Source organism: Poecilia reticulata, chromosome 22 (genome assembly GCF_904066995.2).
Source record: "Poecilia reticulata chromosome 22, P_reticulata-male-v2, whole genome shotgun sequence".
NCBI classification, from domain to species: domain Eukaryota; kingdom Metazoa; phylum Chordata; class Actinopteri; order Cyprinodontiformes; family Poeciliidae; genus Poecilia; species Poecilia reticulata.
The window spans coordinates 5,476,815-5,501,507 of record NC_088851.1 but is presented as its reverse complement, the minus strand read 5'-3'; the positions used below and the strand labels follow the sequence as shown (position 1 = coordinate 5,501,507).

The window sequence follows — 24,693 nt, the reverse complement described above, 5'->3', positions numbered from 1 at the left end:
GCAACTGACTGACACGTTGCTCTACTATAAAACCTTTATTACAACTTTTATGCTTTTCTTTTTCTTACAAATAGCGACTCAGAAAACCCAAACACGAAGCATCACATGTCAATTGATATTTTTGGCGTGTTTACAAAGGATTAGATTTCACGACTGGTCCGACTAGTTTAGTTTAACTGTGGGCTTGCACCCAATTTGCCATCATATCCGCTGCGTCACACGCGGTTAGGACCGCCTCCCATCGTCATAAAGCTTCACATATATGTAGACAGCCGCTAGTTACCTAACAGCGTCGACCGAAACCAAAACGAGAGGAGCGCAGTCGACTAACGACTTTTTTTTTTTTTATCGATACAGGCACTTATTTAGTTTCAAACGTGGATATCAAGAGTCTTATATAAGTAACTGCCGCTGTGCGAAAAAGAACAGTTTATCAGAAGAGAGCGTAACATCTGGTGTTTGAACTCCGCGCATACGTAGTTTTAGCACGCTAGCTAGCCAGCTAACTGCGCTAGCTAAAGAAGAAAGGCCGTCGAGTTGACCCAGCGTCAGTTATTCCAACTGAACGAATCGCCCTGGCAGATTACAGCTGACATTTAGTAGCTGGACCGAAAAACCTTCACCCTAAAGACGAGAACACCGAAAAAGGATGGCTCTGAAAAGGATTCACAAGGTAAGACACCGTCTTTAAAATGTTAGCTAGTCGCGTTAGCCGGACTAGCCACCCACAATGCAGCCGTATCCTGTGAAACCAGGCGGTGATGCGTGTTCGAGGAAGCGTCAAGTTCACAATTCTTTCACGTACGCCACTTTGATGAATTTTGAGTTTAGTTAGTCACCGGTTTGTGTGTTTCTTATAAACTTCGTTCTTACCGGCTAGGGCTGACATTCGTTGGTTAAGGTTTATTCGCTAAACACCAGTCGGCTCGTTGGCTATTGTTAGCAGTTCAGTTACAGGCTAACTTTGTTCATCGAGACGGGTTGACAACAAGATGTCGCATAGTTGTCACAGTTCTTCATACCTTCACACACAACGCGCTGTTTCGGGCCCTCTGGTCGCCCAGAGCTCGTGTTAAAGTACGGCAGTTGCGAACATTTCCAGTCGCGATACTCTTGACTCCATGACTCATTTTCTTTCTCTTTTTTTTTCTTCTTTTTTTCCCCCTTTTTTACTTTCTGAATCCATCTTTGTACTCTAAGCCGGGTGAAATGATACATTTCCTGGGAATTTGCTCATACTCATTTACCTATATTTACATTTACGTCGAGCTGTTAAATGGACACCAACGCTAAAAGTGTTGACAGGTCGGCTTCATTTCTTCACTCTAGAATATTCCTTCAAGGAAATCCCTTAACTTGTTTGTGAAATGGTGTCTGAAGGCCGGGGTGGGGCAATGCTTCCACCTCACTCCAAAATAGCTGTATACCCATAAATAACAGGGTAGCTTTTACGGCTCATACATGGGGCGAATTTTCTAGTTTACAGTGTAAAATGATGGTAGGTGGTCCACAGATGCAACTGGAGAATAGAAAGGGTGTCAGTGGATGTTTGGGAAAGGAAATTATTTTGACACTTAAACTCGGGGTTTTAAAAGCTCAATTCCTTACACTGCTTTTAAATAGTAATAGTGACCTTCCACTGTCAGCTAATTGGTTGTTTTAACTATTTTTAAAATTATTATTACAGGAACTTAATGACCTGGCTCGTGACCCTCCAGCACAGTGCTCAGCTGGCCCAGTGGGTGATGACAGTAAGTTTTTAGCTTTCATTTTCATTTTTCAAAAGAACCCATTAATTTACTAATGTAAAATAATTAGTAAAGATGTAAAGCTCTGGCTTATCCTGACCTACCAGTTTAAGTTTTGATCTTTGTTGTTGCTCCTCTGCTGTATTGTTTTAATTTAAAAAAAAAATTGCTGTATTGATGTTTTGAATTTGAAAGAAATGGAGGGGGGGAAACCCTCAAAATCAAAACAAAGTGGATCCGAAAACATGGCTATTGGAATATGTAATAATTGACTAAAATGCCCAAACTGTCTTCTCATGTCAAATTTAAAAATAGGGAGGAGGTATAATAACCATTTTGATTGGTCGACGAAAGCAGAATGTGCAGATTTTAGTCTTCTGTATATAAAATGTATTTTACGGTGTTGCCCAGCCAGAGGGAACACAAACATTTACTGTCGGGAAGCTATGAGAAATCTCCGGCTGAATACTTCCCGTCAGATCACATACCTGTGACCTTTCACCATTTCTAACGCTTTGCTTTCTGTTCTCCGCAGTGTTTCACTGGCAGGCCACAATCATGGGACCAGTAAGTATTTTATGACATAATAGTTGTGCACTGACATAAACTGGAATGGCGTTCTAGGCTGCCTTTGAATGCGTCCGTAAGATAAAAGGTCAAAATTTGACTTGATAATGTTGGAGAGCTGCGTTCAGGAAGTGTTCATGAATCCTTTCTAAAGCAAAAACTGTGTCCATGTTGTTTCAGAGCGACAGTCCATATCAGGGAGGAGTTTTCTTCTTGACAATTCATTTTCCAACAGACTACCCCTTCAAACCACCCAAGGTAAGCTGACATACCACATGGTCGTGGTGAAAATATATATATATATTTTTGTAAAGTTACTGTCTTTTTTTTTTCTTCTTTTTTTTCTTCTTCTTTTTTTCATCAAACGCAGCTCTTGTAAATCAAACTGGTTTTTGGAAACCTGTGACGCACTACCTGTCATTCCAGAAGCAGACAGTCACAGCTCTGGAAAAAGGAATTTGAAATATGTAATAAGCGTGTGCAGCTTTGCCTTATCTGACATTGCATTTGTTTTTTTGTTTTTTTCCTTTCCTCTTTCCCTTAAGGTTGCATTCACAACAAGAATTTACCACCCAAATATTAACAGTAACGGCAGTATCTGTCTGGATATTCTCAGATCACAGTGGTCTCCAGCACTTACTATTTCTAAAGGTATGAATATTCACGTGACTCAAGTGGTGAGATTTAAAGTGTTTTTTTTGGGGGGGGGTATGCACGCGTATGAAGTCTTAAGTTTATATTTTGACAAGATTGTCTTATGTGGTCAGGTTAAATGACAATGCTAGATACAAAAGACACTGACAGAAATGCTAAATGGCTTCGTCCTTTATCAACACTTGAGGACCCCAAAATGTTTCACGTTAGTCACTCACACACCGATGGTGGTTATCTACTGGACAGTAGCCACAGCTGGCCTGGGGCAGTCTGACAAAAGTGAGGCCATGATGACAGCATTTAAGTTAAAAATGCAGAAAATGACATTCAGTATCTAGAATGGCTTATTTGTAAAGTTTTTATTTATTTTTCTTTCAGTTCTTCTCTCCATTTGCTCACTCCTATGTGACCCAAACCCAGACGACCCACTAGTGCCAGAGATTGCACGAATCTACAAAACAGATAGTCAGAAGTAAGTACACATGTTGAATAAACTTGAAAATGAGCCAGTTGTGTATCTGGTTAACAGTCATTTCAACTATACATATATATTTATGGTGTGTTGGGAACAATATTTGACTCTTTTTATATATAGTTGTAACTTTAAAATGGTTGGGATCTGTTATGTAATCTGGTTTCACTTTGTTAGGTACAATAAACTAGCTCAGGAGTGGACAACAAAATATGCCATGCTTTAGGGTAAGGTGAAGGGCTGGAGCTGCATCTTGGCTGTTGCTATGAGACTGGATGTGCTGCCATGCTCTGACCTCACTGGCCTAACCAGAGGCTTGTGTCTGTGTTTATAAAAGGGGAAAAAACATTTTAGTCAAATTGTTCCATAAAATATACAGGGACCTATTTGTTGGTCTTACGGTTTTGATTTATGCTTAAAAATTTTACCCATTTTTATTTTGACACTGAGACACAAGATCATTCTGTGCGAAATGAAATTCAGATTTTTTTTTCTTTTGGTAGAGATGCACTAGTGCTGGACAATAAAACAATTTATATATTGCTACGGATACATTGTCAATCTCAATGCCTAATAGGTCTGATTGAATATTCTATCACCAAACTCTGATCCGGAACAGCAGATCCAGATCAGAGGAAAGACTTTAGCCATTGGTGATTGGTGTCAACTAACTCGCTCTCGTTACCTAGCAACAATGTGCTGAGTAATTTGCCCAGCAGTAGTTTAAGTTTCCTCTCAGAACCACTTAAAAAAAAAAAAAAAGCATGGAGTGAAAACTGGCTAAAAGAGGAAATGTTATGCCACCATTTCATACATTTAGAACAAAAGACCTAATCAATAACCAACTGATATGAAACGCTGGTATCATGATACATTTTTCAGCCATATTGTCCAGCCCAAAGATGCACCAATCAGATTTTTTTTGGGCCAATTTTTGCTGACGCCAATATTGGCAGATTTTTATTTAATTTTTTAATTATTTTGATCTGATCTGTAATGTAAGAAAGGCATTCAAACTTGTTTATAGCTTTTAGTTTATGGATTAGTTGGCCTTCCCATCTGAAAGCAGATGGTATAAAACTCTTTTTGAAGCAAAGACGAGAGATTAACCAACATCTGTAAACGGTCTTTGGCATCTTCTAATAATGATTGACAAAGTCAAAAGCAGTGTATTTATTTATTTATTTTTTTCTTTAAGATTTCCAAAAGGCATCCAGCATGTTGTAACTCAGACATGTTGGACATTAAAAAGGATAAATCTGATGGTAGAAAGCTATTTGATAGTAGAAAGTCGTCTTTATTTAATGTCACCCAAACTAAAGTGTCTTGTGTATCAGTGTTGCCTGGTAGCAATTGCTTGGGGTGCATTCAATGATCAGGAAAAAAGATCAAATTTTTGAGTTTCCAGACGGGCAGCCGCTGAATCGTTGGTGCATCTCTATTTATCTGTGAAACATACAAAAAAAATGCCAACATCTTCCATATATGGATGAAAAGTGTTCTAAAATAGTCTTCCATCATAAGGCTTTGTATTTTAACAAATTAGAATGGGTTATGTGTGCATGTGAAAGATTACTAACTTCAGCATGAACATAATTTCTCTCAAGTCTCCATTAATGGAAATGGAGACAAACCCTGACATGCGAGTGAATAATGTAGGACATGTTTTTGACCTGAAGGTGCATGTGTTTAAAGAAGTCTAAAGCCAGATGGCAACCTCACTGCAGAATCTGAAATATTGGTTTTAAAAATTAAACTGTATTTCTCCTCACAGATACATCAAAATGGCAAAAGAATGGACACAGAAGTATGCAATGTGATGACATCGTTTGAAGAGCAGGTGGAAATCGTTGCTGGTTCAAACTTAAAATTACGGGATTCAGTTTTGTTTGTTTTCTTTTTCACTGTATTTTTGGTTAATCAATGCATTTTACCTCCCCTCTTTTTTTCTTTTCTATTTTTTTTCCCCCACCTGCACGCTCATAAGAAGATAGTGTTTTCTTAGGTTACATGCCAGTTTCTGTCAAATTGTGACTCCTTTTTGAGTTGAACAGAAAGAAAAAAGAAATCATAGGGTGAGTGCGCTCGACACATTGTAATAATTTCCACACTTCAAAACTCTGACGCAGCTGTTCTCCTGAAGCGTGCTGAAAAATCAATCCCACGATGCTCTCCAATTTGTCATCTGGCTGGATTTTTGTCTTGGATCGCTGCATTTCTCTTCGGGAAGCCAGGTTTCCAAAAATCCTATTTTTTTATTTAATTTTTTTGAGCTCGCAGTATCTTGAAAATTTCAAGGTTTTCCCCTAATTGGTATAATTCTGCATTTTATCAGATAGCAGAATTTGAGCGTGAGGAAACTGGTTGCATCTCATGAACTGAGGTGACATCAGTATGTTTCTCTGATCAGTAGTGTAGGAATCTGTTATCTGATAAGTGTATCTTATTCCACTGTCAAAGTGTGTACAGAGAAGCAGAGCAGCATATATCAATGTTAAGGAAACGAATATAAGAACTTCAATGTTGTATTTTATGCATGTTAATAAAGGTAGGCTATTATATCTGATGTTTCTGCAAATTAAGTGAATTGTAAGGTTGAACAGTTGGGGAGAAAAAAATTGGTTCTTCGCAAATGCTTTCCATTTCTTTTTTTTTTCTGTTATTTAGAAGCCAGTAGATGAGCATTTTTCTTTACTTTTCATTTTTATGCCCACTCAAACACTGTCTTCTTGTAGCCCTGAAATATTGATGCAAAGCTGAAGGGTTGATGATCGACTCATGGCTCTGTTTCTTTTTAGTTTTCCCTTCAATAAAGTTTCTCCAAACTATATTCTTTTGATGCTGTTTTTCATCAATGACAAACGACAAAAAAAATGTAATCTTTGCTCAGTTTGATGCTGTGGGTAAAAATCTGTGGAACTAACTGCAATAAAGTGGTTTGATTACAAATAGGATTGAATACATTGTGATCAGTCTCTGAATGATTCCATGGAAAATACTCAAGTTCTGAATAGAAGCATATTTTCGCACCTGCATCTAGTGCTGAAAGTACCCGTTTCATTGGGTTGGAAAAAATTATTTCATGTATTCATGAACTTAAAAAATTTAGACTTATAACACGTCTGTAGTTGGACAGCTGCCTTTCAAATGGTCACCATGACTTGTCTGAAAATACTGGCTTCTGATTGGTTGATCTGTCTGCCAAGCTTTTGGCCCCGCCCTCTCCCGTTTAAGGCTGAGAAAAATGTCCTGCGGCAAACGAAATTTAACTGAAATGGCTAATTTTTCAAGTCCTTGCATACAATTTTTTTGGACTCCTGTTTCTAATTTTAAATGAAAAATGTAATTGTTGCTGTGGGATTATAAAATTTGGTTTTGCACCAGTTTCACCCAACCTATCTAATGCTTTAAATACTCTCAAAATGCTACTTTAAAAAAATGTGCGACATTGGTATTTAATGTTTAAAAAAAAAAAACTACCAGTGTGACGGTGTTCTGTCAGATAGCCATACATGTCAGAATAGCATACATGTAGTAAGTGCGCATGCGCACGCATGCGCATTCTGCAGGAGGTCTGCGATATCGAGAGGAGCCGTCAGCTCATCATACGCGAGAAGAAAAACAAGACCCAATAAAAAGTAAGTAAATAAATCAAATTTAATGCTGCTGCAGCTGCAGTAAACTACAAAACAAGCCCCGTTTAAATTCACGTTCCCCAGTTCATTGATATTTTTGGGTTGGATAACACGTCTGCTAGCTTGGATACAGTGATGGCTTTCCAGATAGGACTTCGACACATAGGTTTACTTATTAGGATTACTTAAAACTCTTAAATGTTGAATTTGAATTATTTGTTTATTTTTTAACTTTCCTTATCGTTTTTTTTCTTCACGCTACCAGACTGTACAAGCAGAAACCGTATTGGTATGGGTATTACCCACACTGAAACTGGGGCAAAACCAGTGTTTCACCTTCGAAATAAATCTTATCTTTATTAATGTATATGAAAGCATTCATGTTAAGTTTGTTTTTATATGTGCTTCACATTTACATATATTAAGATTTTGCAAATTGAGGTTGCTTTTGGAACATGAAGGCTTTTCTGGTTCACAGATCACATACCCGAGTACAGCCCCTGTGTTATGTAGCCAACAGTCACTATCTGTGTGACTTTTGCCTCAATTAATAAAAGACAGGAGATGTTCTTGAGTCACTTGAAGTCCCTGTGTCCACCAAGCGTTGCCAGGAAGGACATGGTGTCCACCAGTGTTGTCAATAAAAATTGGGATCTGTCAATTGCATTTAAACTCGCTGTTGCGTTTTCTGCAGTATTTCAAGAATTGTATTGTTGGATGTACATTCATAAACATGTAGATTAGAAGTTTTTTTTTGTGAATGTTCGGAGATTTATAGCTTTGGACAGCTATGATTCTAAGAAGTTTTGGTCAGAACACAAAAATTATATTAATGTTGGGTATAAAGAACCAGTTCCCCTGTTCAGGGAACTGTGGAAGTCTGTGTGAAACCTGTTGATCAGTTTTTGTTAATATTCTAACAATCAAAAACACAAGATGGCTTAGGAGCATATCACAGAATTTCTCATTCCAAAAAGAACAAATTTTCCCATAGGCCATGCAGGAACAGTCCAAAGCATTAAAAAATCCAAAGATATATGAAATACTAAATTGCAGTATTTTCTGTTATGTACAAGTAGAACATTATGGCTTGTCAACAGAATATAAAGAGATAGTACTTGACTATTTTTGGTAAAGTACACTCAAAATGCCTTTATTTGTTCCCAGACAAGGTGGAAGAGTACTGTGTGGCATGCAACATGCTTCATTATAATGCAACAGAGAACATCATTGACATGGTAAACAATTAAACTGTACAATTTAACACTTCAAACACATTACACTTGCTAACTCATAACTGTTTTCTTTTTCTGTCCACTTCACAGATACAGTGTGACTACTGCTCAAGGTGGACACACAAAGAATGTGCCACAGACATGGGTGACATGTTCAAATGTGAAAAGTGTAACATCAATTAAACAGTTTTACCCCACCAGTGACAGTGTGGATTATTAAAAATACAGAAGTAAAATGTTCTATATTAAATATATTGCATTATACAACTGATGTCATTGGTATTAATCAAGAAGTTACATAGTCGCTAACAACAAAGTGTATGACAATCAGACAGGTTAACTGAGAAATCAGGATGTCATACAGTAGCTAATAATAAAGTGTATGACAATCAGACAGGTTAACTAATAAATCAGGATGTCATACAGTAGCTAATAATAAAGTGTATGACAATCAGACAGGTTAACTGAGAAATCAGGATGTCATACAGTAGCTAATAATAAAGTGTATGTCAATCAGACAGGTTAACTAAGAAATCAGGATGTCATACAGTAGCTAATAATAAAGTGTATGACAATCAGACAGGTTAACTGAGAAATCAGGATGTCATACAGTAGCTAATAATAAAGTGTATGACAATCAGACAGGTTAACTAATAAATCAGGATGTCATACAGTAGCTAATAATAAAGTGTATGACAATCAGACAGGTTAACTAATAAATCAGGATGTCATACAGTAGCTAATAATAAAGTGTATGACAATCAGACAGGTTAACTAATAAATCAGGATGTCATACAGTAGCTAATAATAAAGTGTATGTCAATCAGACAGGTTAACTAATAAATCAGGATGTCATACAGTAGCTAATAATAAAGTGTATGACAATCAGACAGGTTAACTAATAAATCAGGATGTCATACAGTAGCTAATAATAAAGTGTATGTCAATCAGACAGGTTAACTAATAAATCAGGATGTCATACAGTAGCTAATAATAAAGTGTATGACAATCAGACAGGTTAACTAATAAATCAGGATGTCATACAGTAGCTAATAAAGTGTATGACAATCAGACAGGTTAACTAATAAATCAGGATGTCATACAGTAGCTAATAAAGTGTATGACAATCAGACAGGTTAACTAATAAATCAGGATGTCATACAGTAGCTAATAATAAAGTGTATGACAATCAGACAGGTTAACTAATAAATCAGGATGTCATACAGTAGCTAATAATAAAGTGTATGACAATCAGACAGGTTAACTAATAAATCAGGATGTCATACAGTAGCTAATAATAAAGTGTATGTCAATCAGACAGGTTAACTAATAAATCAGGATGTCATACAGTAGCTAATAATAAAGTGTATGACAATCAGACAGGTTAACTAATAAATCAGGATGTCATACAGTAGCTAATAATAAAGTGTATGACAATCAGACAGGTTAACTAATAAATCAGGAAGTCATACAGTAGCTAATAATAAAGTGTATGTCAATCAGACAGGTTAACTAATAAATCAGGATGTCATACAGTAGCTAATAATAAAGTGTATGACAATCAGACAGGTTAACTAATAAATCAGGATGTCATACAGTAGCTAATAATAAAGTGTATGTCAATCAGACAGGTTAACTAATAAATCAGGATGTCATACAGTAGCTAATAATAAAGTGTATGACAATCAGACAGGTTAACTAATAAATCAGGATGTCATACAGTAGCTAATAAAGTGTATGACAATCAGACAGGTTAACTAATAAATCAGGATGTCATACAGTAGCTAATAAAGTGTATGACAATCAGACAGGTTAACTAATAAATCAGGATGTCATACAGTAGCTAATAATAAAGTGTATGACAATCAGACAGGTTAACTAATAAATCAGGATGTCATACAGTAGCTAATAATAAAGTGTATGACAATCAGACAGGTTAACTAATAAATCAGGATGTCATACAGTAGCTAATAATAAAGTGTATGACAATCAGACAGGTTAACTAATAAATCAGGATGTCATACAGTAGCTAATAATAAAGTGTATGACAATCAGACAGGTTAACTGAGAAATCAGGAAGTCATACAGTCGCTAATAACAAAGTGTTATTACATTAGCAGCTGTATGACGGTCTAACACTGACTTAATAAAGATGATTAAATATAAAATATGGTGATCATAGCGTACAATTGTCTGACAGAAATAGCTGTCAGTTTGTCCTACGTGTATCGCGATCTGACAACGTATGATGATCCGACAGATATAGCCATCAGATTGTCATACGCGTATGACAATCTGACAACGCATGGCTATCTGACAGAACAACGGCCTTTTTTGTGTGCTTAAAAGAAAACGCTCGTTTTCGCGCCACTATTATTCCTCCGCCATCAGCTGACTGTCACAGGTTTTGTCACGTGACGAACACGGAAGAGCTCTTCATATATCAAGCCAACCAGTCACGGGCATGTAAATTATGCCTCCATGGCGCAGGTTTGGACTCCTTTAAGCTGGGGTTTGCTGTGGCTAGTTGTCGGAGTTCTTCCGGCTCTCTCTTCAGCAGAGGAGCAGCGACTGCAGCTGAGTCTGAACGGAAAATGGAGGCTGTCAAACTCCAACGGGTCGCTGCATCTGCCTGCGGAGGTACCTGGCTGCGTTCACTCCGCCCTGCAGCGGCAGCAGTACATCCAGGTAGGAAGGAAAATTATATTTTTATGTATCATGAACTCAAGAGTTAATTGTAAAGCTGCCAGGTCTCTGGAGGAGCGACATCCGTAAACATTTTTGCTAAATTTACTAAGCTTACGGCTTGTATAGAAATTTTCGCAGGAATAAAATTCGTTGCTGGCATTTCCTGATGCAATGCAGAATAGTCCCTAAGCTTTAGAGGCAGTATTTGCAGAGTAATAAAAAAAATGTAAATTATGTTGAGTTATTGGGATCCATAAATTTAAATAAATGTAAAAAAGGGTTTTTTATTTAAGTCGATTTAAATTCAATTCATTTAAAAAGACTTTACCAATCCCAGATGGAAGTTAAGTATAACTTGTATCATCAAAGTATCTTAAAAGAGCCATTTTGGAATATTGATACAAGGATTCATGTAGCAGTCAGCCTTGCAGCAAATCTGTGGAGGCCTCTGACTGAAGAATGATAATCTCTTCAATGTCATGACATGCTAACAATTCATTATCTGGACAGCAAAGATGATGACATGTTCTGGGTGGTGGTGAGTTGGCAAAGTATTGCTAATCCATGTCGTTTGCTTTTGCTGCCCCTCTTTAAACCTCTGTCTGACCATATGGTTAGAAGGCCAAACAGAGATACGAACATCATCAGACTTAACTGAAATTTCTAATTAGTAATCCATGACTTTTTGTTACCTTGATGAGACACGGATGCCAAATTATTCCTTGAGAGTTTATACAAAAAAATGTAGCAACCTCTGGCAGAAAACTGAAAGTGGATTGTTGGTGGTTCTTTTGATTGACTTTCTACACCAAGTTCAATTCACAGACTATAGAAAATCAGTGAGTTGAGCTGAAGAGAAGAGAGCATGAGATAGAGCACAGAAATCTGGACGATACAGAGGGAAGAGGAACAAAGAAATCTTGACATGACCTTTGATTAAAAGTTCATCCATAGTCTATACCTGCTAAACCTTGGAGAACCACCAGGGGCCATTTTATGGTGTCAAATTTACACCAGAAGTCGTGGTTTTAATTCACCACAAGCCTGTATTGACTGTCCCCATGCATACATGCACAATTCAGTGACCAGGAGCGCATTGGACACTCAATGCACGCGTGGAGTGTATAAGTTTGCCAGGTAGTCTTACAACAGTGTAATGTCAGTGGATTTTTGCTGTATTTTATGGCGTTCTAAGCCATAAGCAACTGGTGGGGGGTTTTGCGTGACATGTTGTAAAATTACCAATTTATGGCCCATGTGGCTTTCCATACAATGCTCTTGTGGTCACCGAGTTACACCCTCATTGCACATTCAATGCATGCATGTCGAGTGTAATACACACACTTTATGATTTAAAAGCAGTGCTCCTTTTGGTGTAAATTTGACGCCATATAGTTTAGACAAACCAATTAACTGAATACTCATGTTTTTGGACTCTGGGAGGGAACCAGAGTGCCAGACAGGGAATTGAACCAGGGACCGTCCTTCTATTAAAGTTTTTTTTTTTTTTTGTGCGTAATTGTGAGAATATGATGTTGCTTTATAAGCTGAATATATTTTATTCAGTTTTAGACATAAATACCATAAAACTTAATGTACTAAAGCAGGCATGTGCAATTATTACATCCAAAAAGACATTTTTGCTCTCAGTTGGACTAAATAAAACTCATTTACAGCTCCAAATGTTAAATTACCATTTAGAAAAAAGGCATTGTATAATTTGTCTTACACATATTCTAATTTTGTGCGTGAGTTGCCGAGAAAAATCTTGTTTAAGTTGTTAAATAGTTTTTTGATTGGTGATGTCAAATTAAGTCATGTTTTGTTTTTTAATTCTAGGATCCATATTTCAGGTTTAACGATGTTTTGTACCGATGGATCGGCCTTGACAACTGGACGTATACGACCACATTCACTGCGTCTCCTCAGATACGGTCAGTGTTCGCGTTTGTAATATTGTCGGTCGATTTTTATGACCCGTTTTTTTTATTCTCCGCTACATCAGGGTCAAACAGAAGGCGCTGCTCGTCTTCGACGGCGTGGACACAGTCGCATCCGTCTCTCTTAATGGGATCGTCCTGGGGAAGACGGACAACATGTTTCGCAGATATGTGAGTTCGGCTCGAAAGCGGGTCAGGTGTTGATCTGTACCAGTGTACCATCTCTTTAAAACTCTCTCTCCTTTGTGTGGAGAGCAGGACTTCTCCGTCAGAGATCTGCTGAAAGACGGCGAGAACGTTCTGGAAGTGGCTTTCCTTTCTCCGGTCCTGTACGCCGCGGAGCGGAGGGACGCTCACTCTTCCTACGCCGTCCCTCCTGAATGTCCGCCAGACGTCCAGAAAGGCGAATGTCACGTCAATTTCATTCGAAAAGTAAGAAGGAAATATGCTTTTGCCTTGAATACAAAACGTCAAAATTTTGTTTGTAGACAAAAATTTCAGCTCGTACTTTGTTTTCCTTTCTGTCTGATTGACTTGAGATTCTCCGTCTGATGTGGGTCTGGACTTCTGACCGGATCATTCTCACACATGCATCTTTGGTGTCGCGCCGCAACTAATGGTTATTTAAGTAATCAACTATTCTGACGATTAAGCAGATAAAAAGTTGGTTATGCCAGATAAGAAATACATTAGAAAAAATACAAATAAATGATTCCATTCCTTTTTAAAATAAGAGAATAAACATTATTGCGTGAAATGGAGTGACATTTATATTTTGCTCAAAAGATGAAGCTGAAGCTTGAAAAAAAGTACTTAAAACATTAGCACGGTGTAGATGTACTGTGTAGTTGGTTGTTACATTTTTTTGTACCAGGTGAAACTAAAACTGTGCGTCTTCACTGATAAGTTACGTTTTTTTTCTATCAAATACAACATATATTTTTTGCACAGTTTTAGCTTAGTTACTGTCTTGTTTTGTTATTTTGGAAAAATGTAAATTTTTACCTGTCTGAAAACTCATGCTGACGATTAATCGATTACTAAATTACTCGACGATTATCTCAATCCCGATTCATTCATCGCGATTAATCGTTTCAGCCCTGCTTTGTTGTTTTAATCGTTCTGTTGTATGTTTTCGCTCATGCGAAACCAGTTTCAAGTTGACTTTTACCAGCTTTCCTGTTCCTGTGAATAAACATCCCCACAGCATGATGCTGCCACCACCGTATTTCACCGTATTCATGCTCTGTTCAAGCTGCTTCACTGTGTTTATGTCATTTATCTCAACTTCTTCAATCCACAAGTTGATGCATCGCTGCCTGTTGGTTTATCACCAAAAAAAAAGAAAAAATCCTAAGAATTTCCCTTAAAGTTTGTAGTTCTCATGTGAAAACGTCACTATTTTTCTTTAAAGCTGATCTTCATCTCCGTCCTTTTTAATGCAGGAGCAGAGCTCCTTCAGCTGGGACTGGGGCCCTTCCTTTCCCACCATGGGTCTCTGGAAAGGTGTCCGACTGGAGGCGTTCGACATCCTGCAGCTTGTCCAGCTTTCCTCTCTTCCTCTGTACAGTAAGTTCCATCTGATTTTCGTCACCGACTCATTTTCTTGCTCAAAACTACAAATAAAAAAAGAGGAAACATGCTTTCAGACATGGGCTGAATCTTAAAGGAATCTCAGAGGACATTAAATGGGCCGGTTTGTTTCTTTGTTCTGCTGGTCCAGATCGCAGCTCGTCTCAGTGGAGGCTGCAGGTGGAGCTTCTGGTTGACGCAGTTCAGTCGTTCCACGGCAAAGTAGAAATCTCCGTATCTGAGCTGAACTCAAAACGAGCTGCCCCGACGACGTTCCTCCAGGGAAAGTTCAACTACAACTTCACCTTAAACATCAACCAGGTGCCCTCTACAGCGCTGTTGGAAGTTTTTAGATTTAAATAATCCCTTTTCTTATCTTTTTTTTTTTTTAAATCCTCTTTTGGGGTTTTTGTTTCTTGTTTTGTCCAGATCAGAGAGGTGAAGCTCTGGTGGCCCAGTGGACTCGGCGATCAGCCCGCTTACCTCCTCACTGTCAGGGCTTTTCTGGGGACGTTTCTGATCCTGCACAAAGAATCCAAGGTCAGGCTCTTCTTCTGGTTTTCAGACGTTTTGCTTGCAGTGCAGCTGGCTGACATTTACGACCAAAGTATCATCTTACCGTCGTGAAAATTTTAGTATGACTACAGGAATTAGGATTTATTGTTACAGTGATAAATTACAATTAATGATGTTTGAAAATGGTTATTCCATTTTCTCCTCTGTTCCCTGAAAGCATCAATAAATCCATAAATCTCATTAAATACGGTTACTACATGCAGTTTAGTAATAAAAAACACTTCTTTGTGTAACTAGTGTCCTAGCGAAGCCTATTTAGTGTTTTTATGAGCAGTGTTTGTGTTTTATGGGCTATTTTTCAGTAACATGCAGTCTCATCCATACATTTGATTAAAAAAGACTGTAAAGAAGTTTTAAATCCTTTTTTATTGTCACTTTTATTGTAATCACAATAAATATCACAAAATATAAACTTTTAGGTCTGTACCACCCAGCCTTACCTCACACACCCTGCAGGCTTCAAAATCTTAACTTAAATAAATTTCCCACCACAGGTTTATGTTGGAATCGAAGGAAACTTGGCTGCTGGAAGTTATTAGATTTGCAGAATTAAACTTAAAATAATAAAAAAAAATTTAATATCTTCAATTATGATCTCTGTTGCAGGTATTTTTTCGCACTGTGGAACTCATCCAGGAGCCCGTCGTCGGTTCTCCGGGCTTGAGCTTCTATTTCCGCGTCAACGGCCGACCCGTTTTTCTCAAAGGATCCAACTGGATACCAGCTCACTCCTTCCAGGATCAAGTGACGCCAGCGAGGTCAGTCGCTCCTTTTCAGAGTGCTACTTAAATAAACTCCTTTTTTTTTTACGTCACATTCTTCCTAAGATCTCGCTCCGTTCGTCCTGCAGCTTGAGAAATCTGCTGCAGTCGGCTGTCGACGCTAACATGAACGCGCTGCGGGTCTGGGGAGGAGGCGTGTATGAACAGGACTTGTTCTATGACATCTGCGATGAGCTGGGCGTCATGGTAACGTCTACCGACTGCACAGATTCATCACATCCAGTCAGTAGTGAGAAGATGATGTTCAGAAACTGCAGTGCTCAAACAGCAGAAACAAGAAGCGCAAAACTGAAGCTTAGAACTGGAGCTAATGTCTATAATTATGTAACTGTTTTAAAAACACATCTTAAGTTTTAAATGTACGAAAAGTAGCGTGTTAATATTACATAATGTGGGTTTAATCATGACCTAAAAGCCGCTCCCCCATCTCTCTGCCCACTTCCTGTCTGATTACTGTCAAATAAACTCCACCAGTTCCCAAAAAAATTTCTTAAAGGGGCAGTACCATGTGTTTTCCAGTCACAAAGTGTTATTGCACAATCAAGAAACCCGTTTACTATAAAAATGGGTTTATATATAAACTACACAAATTTATAAATATTTATAGCATTAAACCATGTGTGTTTAGGTCTGGCAGGACTTCATGTTCGCCTGTGCCATGTATCCCACCGAAGACGACTTTGTTCAGACGGTGAGAGAAGAAGTGGTCCAGCAGGTGAGACAACACAGCGACACAATCCGCTTTCCGTTTGTTTCCCGTCTGTAAACGGGAACGTTTGCACGTTGAAACGCAAAGCTGACCAGAGAAACATCCACGCTGTGGACTGGTGGCGCTCACTGTTTTTGCTTTTCAGGTGCAGCGCTTGAAGTCGCACCCTTCCATTGTTATTTGGAGCGGGAACAACGAAAATGAAGCTGCCTTGGCGACGAACTGGTTCAACATCCCGGCTTCCCTAAAGCCGATATACTTGAATGACTACGTGACTCTTTATGTAAACAACATCCGGCGGATCGTCCAGCAGGTCAGAGTTTGAGGGGTTTTATTTAAGGCCATGTCAAGATCATGAATGTTCTTAATTAAAGGGACGGCCGTGCCGGAACATATTGATGAAACCGAGTAACAGACTGGTAAAATAAAAATAAAAAAAGAGCTCTGTCTTCTTAAAATTAAATCACTTATTACACTGATCCGTCCCTCAAATATTTCACAATGATTTTTATGATGATCTGCTGTTAATTTAGAAATATTTGCAAGAAACGTAGCACATATAGCGGTAGATTTATGGAGCTGAATTGGGGCCACAAAGTTTGTTCACAAGAAAAAAAAATGACAGAAAAAGATTTGAAAGTGGAAAAAAAAACTTTAAACTGAAACTAAAATCAACTTTGAATCTTAAATGTAGTTGTTTTTTTTAGTTTAAAAATGTTTTTCAGGTTCAAATATTTTTTTTGTTAAAATTATTTTTCAAACTTTATGGCCTCAATTTAGCTCTATATAATGTGATTTTTTTTGCTATGTATCCATCACAGATTATAACTCGATTATAATCTGTCTACACCGATATTTCTTCTATCGGTGTAGTAGATAGAAGAAATATTGCCACCTGCAGGTGGGAGTTGGCATCACAGAAACCCGATGTTTTTGAACATTTTTACTGAAAATTAGCAATAAACACAATTAGGAATTTGCGCAAAAAATGTGGAGATTTGTTGATTTTGTGTGAATTTTCCACGATATCAGAATTTTGAAAAACTTGAACTGCAGGATTTCCCTCAGTAAACCTGCTAAGCGTCAACTACGAACCTAGCTTAATCCGTCTTTACTGTAACTGTTAGTTGTGTATACAAAACCCTATTAAAAAAACCAGGCTAATTATACACTGGGAGAAACGTTCAAGTGATTGATGTGATTTGGTAGCAAACTGATCTAAACTGTTGAACATCAATCTGACTTGATTGATGTTATTAAGCACACAACTGTTTTCTTAATTTATGGGTCCCACTGAAATCTAGAGGGCCATATAAAAAGCTACGGCGAACCGGTTTTGGCCCCGAGCCTCGAGTTTGACACGTGGTTTAGGTTTTAACGTGTTAAAAGGGGAATATTTCTTTTAATATTTGAGAAAATCATATTTAACAAAACATATCCGCTCCAGGAGGACCCAAGTCGTCCGTTTCTCGTCTCCAGTCCAACCAACGGGGCTGAATCGGAGCAGGAGGGCTGGGTGGCAGCGAACCCGTATGACCCTCACTACGGAGACGTTCACTTCTACAGCTACTTCCTGGACTGCTGGGACTGGAAAACGTTCCCACGGACGCGCTTTGCCTCTGAGTACGGCTTCCAGTCCTGGCCGTCTTTCTCCACTCTGCAGCCGGTAATTCAACAGAAGTGTTTTCTCTTACGCTTTCAGAAAATTTGATGGGTTTTTTGGGGGGTTTTTTGAAGATTTTTGCTAAACCAATTCAAACCAGCACATAATTGTGGAAAATGTATGTATGTTTTCAAAAATCTGTCAGGCTTTTTGTTTCTTTCAATCGTGCACTCCATAAATTTAGCCTTTAATGGAAATAAAGTCATCGTTGATAGTTGACCAATAAAATTCCTATTTTATTTAGGGATAAAAGAGTATATGGGGCAAAATCCAAATGCGGGCCACACTTTTCATATCATATGTAAAAAGATTTGAAATGTATGTATCAGTGTTTATCCTCTGCAACATTGTGTGCTACTTTGTCGTAGTTTTCTGCATAGGTAACTGCATCTAACTAAAATATGTTGGAGTGGTTGTAACGGGGCGAAATGTTTTCTAATTCCACCTGAATGTAAGATACAAAGTTAAAGATATAAAACTGACCACGGGGAGAGGAAGGAGGCATAGAAATGATCAGATCTGAACTAGTAAATCTCACTTATTGGTGGGTAAAAATTTTGAAAAAATACAAAATCTTACCAAATATTTTTGATCTAGGTTCTAGCACACTTGAAATCAAACAGAAGTAAATTACAAGTAACTTCTCAACAAAATCTAAGAGCTTGTTTTAAGTCAATAATTATTTAATAGTGGTTTCAAAACTTATATTTTCAAAACTTGTATTTTTGCATTTTATAAGTAAAATAATCTGCCAGTGAAACTAGAACATTTTAAATAATTATTGACTTAAAACAAGCTTCTGTGTCTTACAGAAAAATTACTTGTAAATTTGTTTTGTTTTATTTGAACTATTAAGATATTTTGCACAAAAAACTAGACAAAAAATACTTGGTAAGATTTTGCATCTTTGCAGTTCGCCCTTTGAATTTTTGAATTATGAGGAATAAAAACCGACCTGGTCTTCCATATTCACTTTTCACAGTTTGAATCTTTTTCCTGCTGCCGTGTTTTCAGGTTTCCATGCAAGACGACTGGAGCTACAGCAGCAATTTCTCTTCCCACCGTCAGCATCACGAAGACGGGAACCGCCAGATGTTGCAGCAGGCCGCTCTTCACTTTATCCTGCCGAACTCCACGTTTCCCCTGAAGAGATTTACAGACACTCTGTACATCACTCAGGTAAACCTCTCAACACACCTGGTGTCCTACCCATTCAAAGGCGCACGGAAATTATAGTTTGGAAACATATTTTCATCTCCTTTACAATTATTTTTTTCTTGTTTTTTTATAGCCTCCTGGGGCTTTTGGTGTAGTGGTTATACAAGGGAAATGTCCATATAAAAGATCAATCTGTCATTAATCCCTTTAACGCCTAAAGTCTCATTTTTGATACGACTATTTCTTTAACAAAATATTTTTCTAAAACAATCTGCTGCATCGCGTAAACATGTTCTATATATAAATATGTAATATACTTCTTAAATTGGTAAAAGTTGTGAATGCTTTTTAAGTATCATTTAATATTGGTTTTATTGTGTTTATGGAAGTTATGACGACGAAACGAACGCAGAACCCTGACATATCAATTATACTACAAAAAAATTTAGAAAACAAGCCGATGAGTCAAAAACTGTTTAATGAAACACAATGAGTACATAATTAAAAAAAATCTGAATTTATGATAAATGTTTAACAGACTTTAAAGGGTAGACATATAACAAAATGAAAGTTATTAAAAAAAAAAAGAACCTCAAAGATCTGTTTAAACCTTATGTTTAATTAAAATATATCGTGATTTATTTCGATAATAAAAATGTGATTTCAGTAATCTGTCTTGTCATCTCCCTTGTGTCTTGATTATTGCGCAGGTCATGCAGGCCGAGTGCGTGAAGACGCAGACAGAGTTCTACCGGAGGAGTCGAAGTGAAATCATTGAGGGCAAAGGTCACACAATGGGCGCCCTCTACTGGCAGCTCAACGACATCTGGCAGGCGCCGTCCTGGTCATCAATCGGTGTGTGAACCTCTATTTGTTTTTACTCTTTTGCAACCCAGTTTAAATTTTTTGACCAACATTTTTCTGACCGTCATTTTAATGCTTTCAAGGAGACTAGTTGAACTTACGAAGCAGCGCTGCGGGTTTTGCTTTCTCTTTGTGCAGAGTTCGGTGGGAAGTGGAAAATGTTGCACCACTTTGCTCAGAACTTCTTCGCTGCCGTCCTTCCTGTGGGTTTCGAAGGCGACGACGACACGCTGTTGGTCTACGCCGTCTCGGATCTGAGTCGTGACCTGGAACTCAGAGCTGTGGTTAGCTTCGACTTGTACACTTTTGAACATAAAAGTGTGTTAATTTTTATGTTCAACAGAACATAAAAATTAACACATTTTTAGGTGATACTTTCCAAAAAGTATCAGTGACACATAACTGTGAAGAGGAGAGACAAGGAGGCAGAGATTTTTGACCTGTTTTATATTTTCTCATTAAGAAGATAAATAAAAATCCCTTCAACTGAATTAAACCTTTGATTTCAGTTAAAGAAAATAAAATGTCCAGTTTATCTACAAATTAAAGAGAGCATGAATCTTATTTATCATTTGATTAAATACATTTTTGAACCTTAATGTAAAAACAAAGATATAACACAACATTTCAGTTTTAGACATTTCATACTATGTCAGTTTCTTCTCACCATGGCAACAGTTTGCAATTGCTTTCGCAGCCTGTGGTTTTAACTCATAGCTAATAGCCTGCTCATTTTCTGCTGTAAGGAAATTTAGTGTTTGACTTGAGCAAACATCATCTATAATGTATAGTTTTGGTTTGATCAGGAGTTTATTATCTCTGTTTGTTGGCTCAGTTAGGGGCGAGAATCTCTAGGCCAGTGGTTCTTAACCTTTTTTGAGGTACCGAACCCCCCAGTTGCATATGCGCATTCACCGAACCCTTCTTATTGAACACACAAAATACTTTGCGGTAAAGGTGCGACTAAGCAGCAGATTTATACTATAGAATTTGGTAAAAACTGTGAGTTTTGCTGAAGTAATTAAAGACAAAAGTTCAAATCCATGCTGAGAGTGGAGCTCCTTCAATCAGGGCTCCTCCGCAGCACTGATTGGCCAAGCAATGTAACGTGATCCTCTGCAGCAAGTGATGGCAAAGCGGGGCGTCATCACAACTTTACACAAGTGTGTCTTTACCTCCGCGGCAGAGGCTCCGCCGAACCCCTGAGACCGAGTCACCGAACCCAGGTTAAGAACCACTGATCTAGGCGATTTAGAAGGATATGACGCCATTTTTAATTTAGTTCAACAAAAAATACAGAGGACACCTTGAATTAAAAAACAATCCATTTAAAAAGTCATTAACCATCATAGAGCTAGAGCAATAGCATTTCATCAAACTTCTCTTTATAAAGACTTTAAACTTTGGTAGTAAAATTTTACAAGTTTTGAAATCACAATTGTTTGAGAAATTTTGCACAAAACATACTTTGTGTAGTTTATGCCATGAGGAATAAACTAAATATTTATAGATAAAAAAAAAAGGTACAGAAGTATAAACAAACTGTATGTATTTATGGGGCATCTAATAGGACCATAATGCCTAGTAATTTTTTAAGATGTGTATTTTTTAAAATATTTGCACATTTATTTTTATGTTTTTATGGATTTAATCTATTACTGCTTTTAGAGTCTTTGCTTTTTTATGTAAACCACTGTCAACATGTCTTGATTTTTTTTTTATCAGTCACAGATCAGCAGAAACAATGTATTTTATTTTTTTTTTCGTCTCTGTGTGTGTGCTTGTGTGTGTCAGGTCACAGTGTACTCCTGGGCTGACCTGGACTCTGTTTGCACGTTGACATCAAGCCCGCTGCTGGTATCTGGAGGCAGCGCCACCGTCATTTACAAACAGTCTGTTGCCGCCCTGCTGGCCGGGTGCGGTCACTGCACCCGCCTCACCTGCCTGCTCACCTTCCACCTACAAGATGAAGACGGCGTGCAGCACGGCCCAACAAACCGCCACTTCCTCTGCTCACCCAAAGACGCCGTGGGGCTGCAGAAACCCAACATTACTGTAACTAGATATCCTAAATTCATTTTAGACACATAATGGATGATAAAATCCACAATGTTTTGTGATTTTTAAATTTTTTATTAAATTTTTTGTAAACTTCTTATCTGCCAATTTTAGCCATTTCCTTTTTCTCTTTAACATCTTTGAGAGTCAAAGAAATGTTTTTTTCCCCCTCTGGAAAAGGTGAAAACTTAACAGACCTAACCACATTTTTATTGTAAAGTTAACACAAAGACTTCCTCAGAAACAACCCAAGGTTTCAAAACTTCACCTCTGCATCATTGAAATTTTGATAATCCAGACAAATCCCTTAGACCGTGTCTGTACTAACAATCAAAACATCACGATAGTTATTATAACATGAATAAACACTGTGTCCATCTAACTTTGAGAAAATAACTGTGATTTATGGTTACTTGTTAGACAGATAAATCATTCATTCAATGATCGTAACATTAAAGTATATTAGAGCTGACATAATGTGGAGAGATGCGTCAATGCTACACAGCTCCGCAGTTAAACTCATTTTTAAAATTTTAAATGAGAAAATAAAGTAATTAGTTAGCATTGTAAAACTTTTATTAAGAACTGCAATGGTTAGCACTATTAGCATGGTTGGCATTGCAAGTACCATTTACTTGTATGTTTTCCTGTACAGTGAGTTGACTCTTCAATTGACTGAGATTTCTGAACGTTTCCCAACACATCCTACTTCAGCACATTCCTCAACCTACATTTGGTCTCCTCAAAATGATGAAACGCAGCAACTTAACAGTAGAAGTTCACTTTCCTGTTGGCTGCGACGTCGAACTCTCCCGAATAAACAGACGCCACAGATCTCTGGAAGTTGGTTTCCTTTCTAGAAGCTTCTAAACTGTTAGTGTTTGGTTTTGAAAACCACAAGTACCTATAAGGAAAACAACTGAGTCTTCTCTACTCGTGGTTATATCTACCACACAGATGAGCGACTGCTTAACTTTAACTTTTTGAATGAAGTGTTAGTTGATTTCTTTTTTTTGTTTTGTTTTTCTTCCTCTGCCAGGCGAAGGTTCAGGAGGACGAGTCGGGCTTCACGGTTAGCCTCCACTCTGCCGCCGTGGCTCCTTTCGTCTGGCTCGACGTGGGAAACATCCCCGGTCGCTTCAGCTCCAACGGCTTCCTGATGGTTACAAGAAACGCAACCGTCAGGTTTGATACCTGGCGCCCCACCAGTGTGGGAGAACTGTCCGGATCGCTCACAGTCACAACTTTAACGGACGTTTACTGATCTGAGACCCGCCGGTTGCAGTGGATGTTTAGATCCTTTGTTGCCGTCTTCTGGTTTAAGATGTTTTACACTGGTGGGACTTTTGATGCTTCCGATCAGGAATTTTTTTGTTTCCTAAGCCTACTGAAACAACAAAGATAGGATTATTAGTATTTGCTGCTTTTGAAACAGGGTGAGGTCCTGCATGTGCTGAGCAGCTGAGTATCTCAGGGATGTGAAATTTTTACAGTACATGAAGCATTCATACTCCCAGAAATTGTCGGGACTGCCATAATGCAGAATGACTTGCATTTCTTTTTTTTGCTTGATTTTGCACATTTTTTGTCGTATCAGTCTCTGATGCTTCCCACCAGGAATGTTTTTTACCACAGACATTTGACAATTAAATGTAAAGATCATAAAAGTAGCTGCGTTACAAATGTGCCCAAAACAATGTCGATATTTCCACCAATGTAAAAACAACACAATTTTGTAATTGTGCAAGAAATGCAATGAAAATCACATGATGAGCTGACATAGGTATCCTAAATTCATTTTAGACACATAATGGATGATAAAATCCACAATGTTTTGTGATTTTTAAATTAATTTTATTTTTTGTAAACTTATCTGCCAGTTTTAGCCATTTCCTTTTTCTCTTTAACATCTTTAAGAGGCAAAGAAATGCCCCCTCCCCTTCTTGCGCAATTTAGTAATTGTGCAAGAAATGCAATGAAAATCACATGTGAGTAAGTTTGTTGTCGTAAGAAGCCGCTGCACCATCATCGCCTTACTACTTCCTGTTGTTTTCTTACGGGATTTGCGGCAACATCCGGTTGTCAATCATGTGCCTCGTATTTCCATTGCGGTTTTGCGACATAAACCAATTTAGCCTAAAACCACCTCATCCTAGATTTAAACTTTTCTTTAAACTAGTTTTTTCGAAATTGTGTGTCCATTAAGCAAACTTATTGTCGATACGTCAAATTATATTTCAAAATGTAAATTATACGGTCAATGGAAGCACAGCTAGCGTTGTTACTTTTTCCTGATTTTTTTCACAATAAATATCTATCCAGTCATTCTTTGCCTATATTCACTCGTTGATAACATTAATATGTGGCTATCG

General features: G+C 37.8%; 2 protein-coding genes and 1 long non-coding RNA gene across 5 annotated transcripts; all 3 read left to right on the top strand.

Moving 5' to 3' along the window:
* The first annotated feature begins 256 nt into the window (after positions 1–256).
* Positions 257–6,271, top strand: LOC103458199 (ubiquitin-conjugating enzyme E2 D2). 2 transcript variants are annotated; one of them, XM_008398848.2, is made up of 8 exons: positions 257–673; positions 1,688–1,751; positions 2,284–2,315; positions 2,496–2,573; positions 2,861–2,966; positions 3,348–3,441; positions 3,619–3,668; positions 5,216–6,271. In XM_008398848.2, exons 1-7 carry the CDS (start codon positions 650–652, stop codon positions 3,665–3,667), a joined length of 447 nt encoding a protein of 148 aa, XP_008397070.1. In that variant the 5' UTR covers positions 257–649; the 3' UTR covers position 3,668; positions 5,216–6,271. The 2 variants fall into 2 exon arrangements, with proteins under 2 accessions (XP_008397070.1, XP_008397071.1); XM_008398849.2 differs by lacking the exon at positions 3,619–3,668 and having other exon boundaries at positions 261–673.
* A 787-nt stretch (positions 6,272–7,058) lies between these two features.
* Positions 7,059–8,511, top strand: LOC145549989 (uncharacterized). Of its 2 annotated transcripts, XR_014085802.1 has the most exons (3): positions 7,059–7,079; positions 8,244–8,314; positions 8,402–8,511. It is a non-coding gene; the product is annotated as an uncharacterized LOC145549989 (long non-coding RNA). The 2 variants fall into 2 exon arrangements; XR_014085801.1 differs by lacking the exon at positions 7,059–7,079 and having other exon boundaries at positions 7,904–8,314.
* A 2,175-nt stretch (positions 8,512–10,686) lies between these two features.
* Positions 10,687–24,646, top strand: manba (mannosidase, beta A, lysosomal). The gene is made up of 17 exons (XM_008398846.3): positions 10,687–10,999; positions 12,839–12,933; positions 13,005–13,110; positions 13,198–13,371; positions 14,385–14,508; positions 14,663–14,832; positions 14,941–15,051; positions 15,694–15,845; positions 15,938–16,055; positions 16,498–16,584; positions 16,724–16,891; positions 18,026–18,244; positions 19,256–19,420; positions 20,110–20,254; positions 20,402–20,547; positions 22,058–22,318; positions 23,361–24,646. Exons 1-17 carry the CDS (start codon positions 10,793–10,795, stop codon positions 23,583–23,585), a joined length of 2,673 nt encoding a protein of 890 aa, XP_008397068.2. The 5' UTR covers positions 10,687–10,792; the 3' UTR covers positions 23,586–24,646.
* The last annotated feature ends 47 nt before the right edge of the window (positions 24,647–24,693 follow it).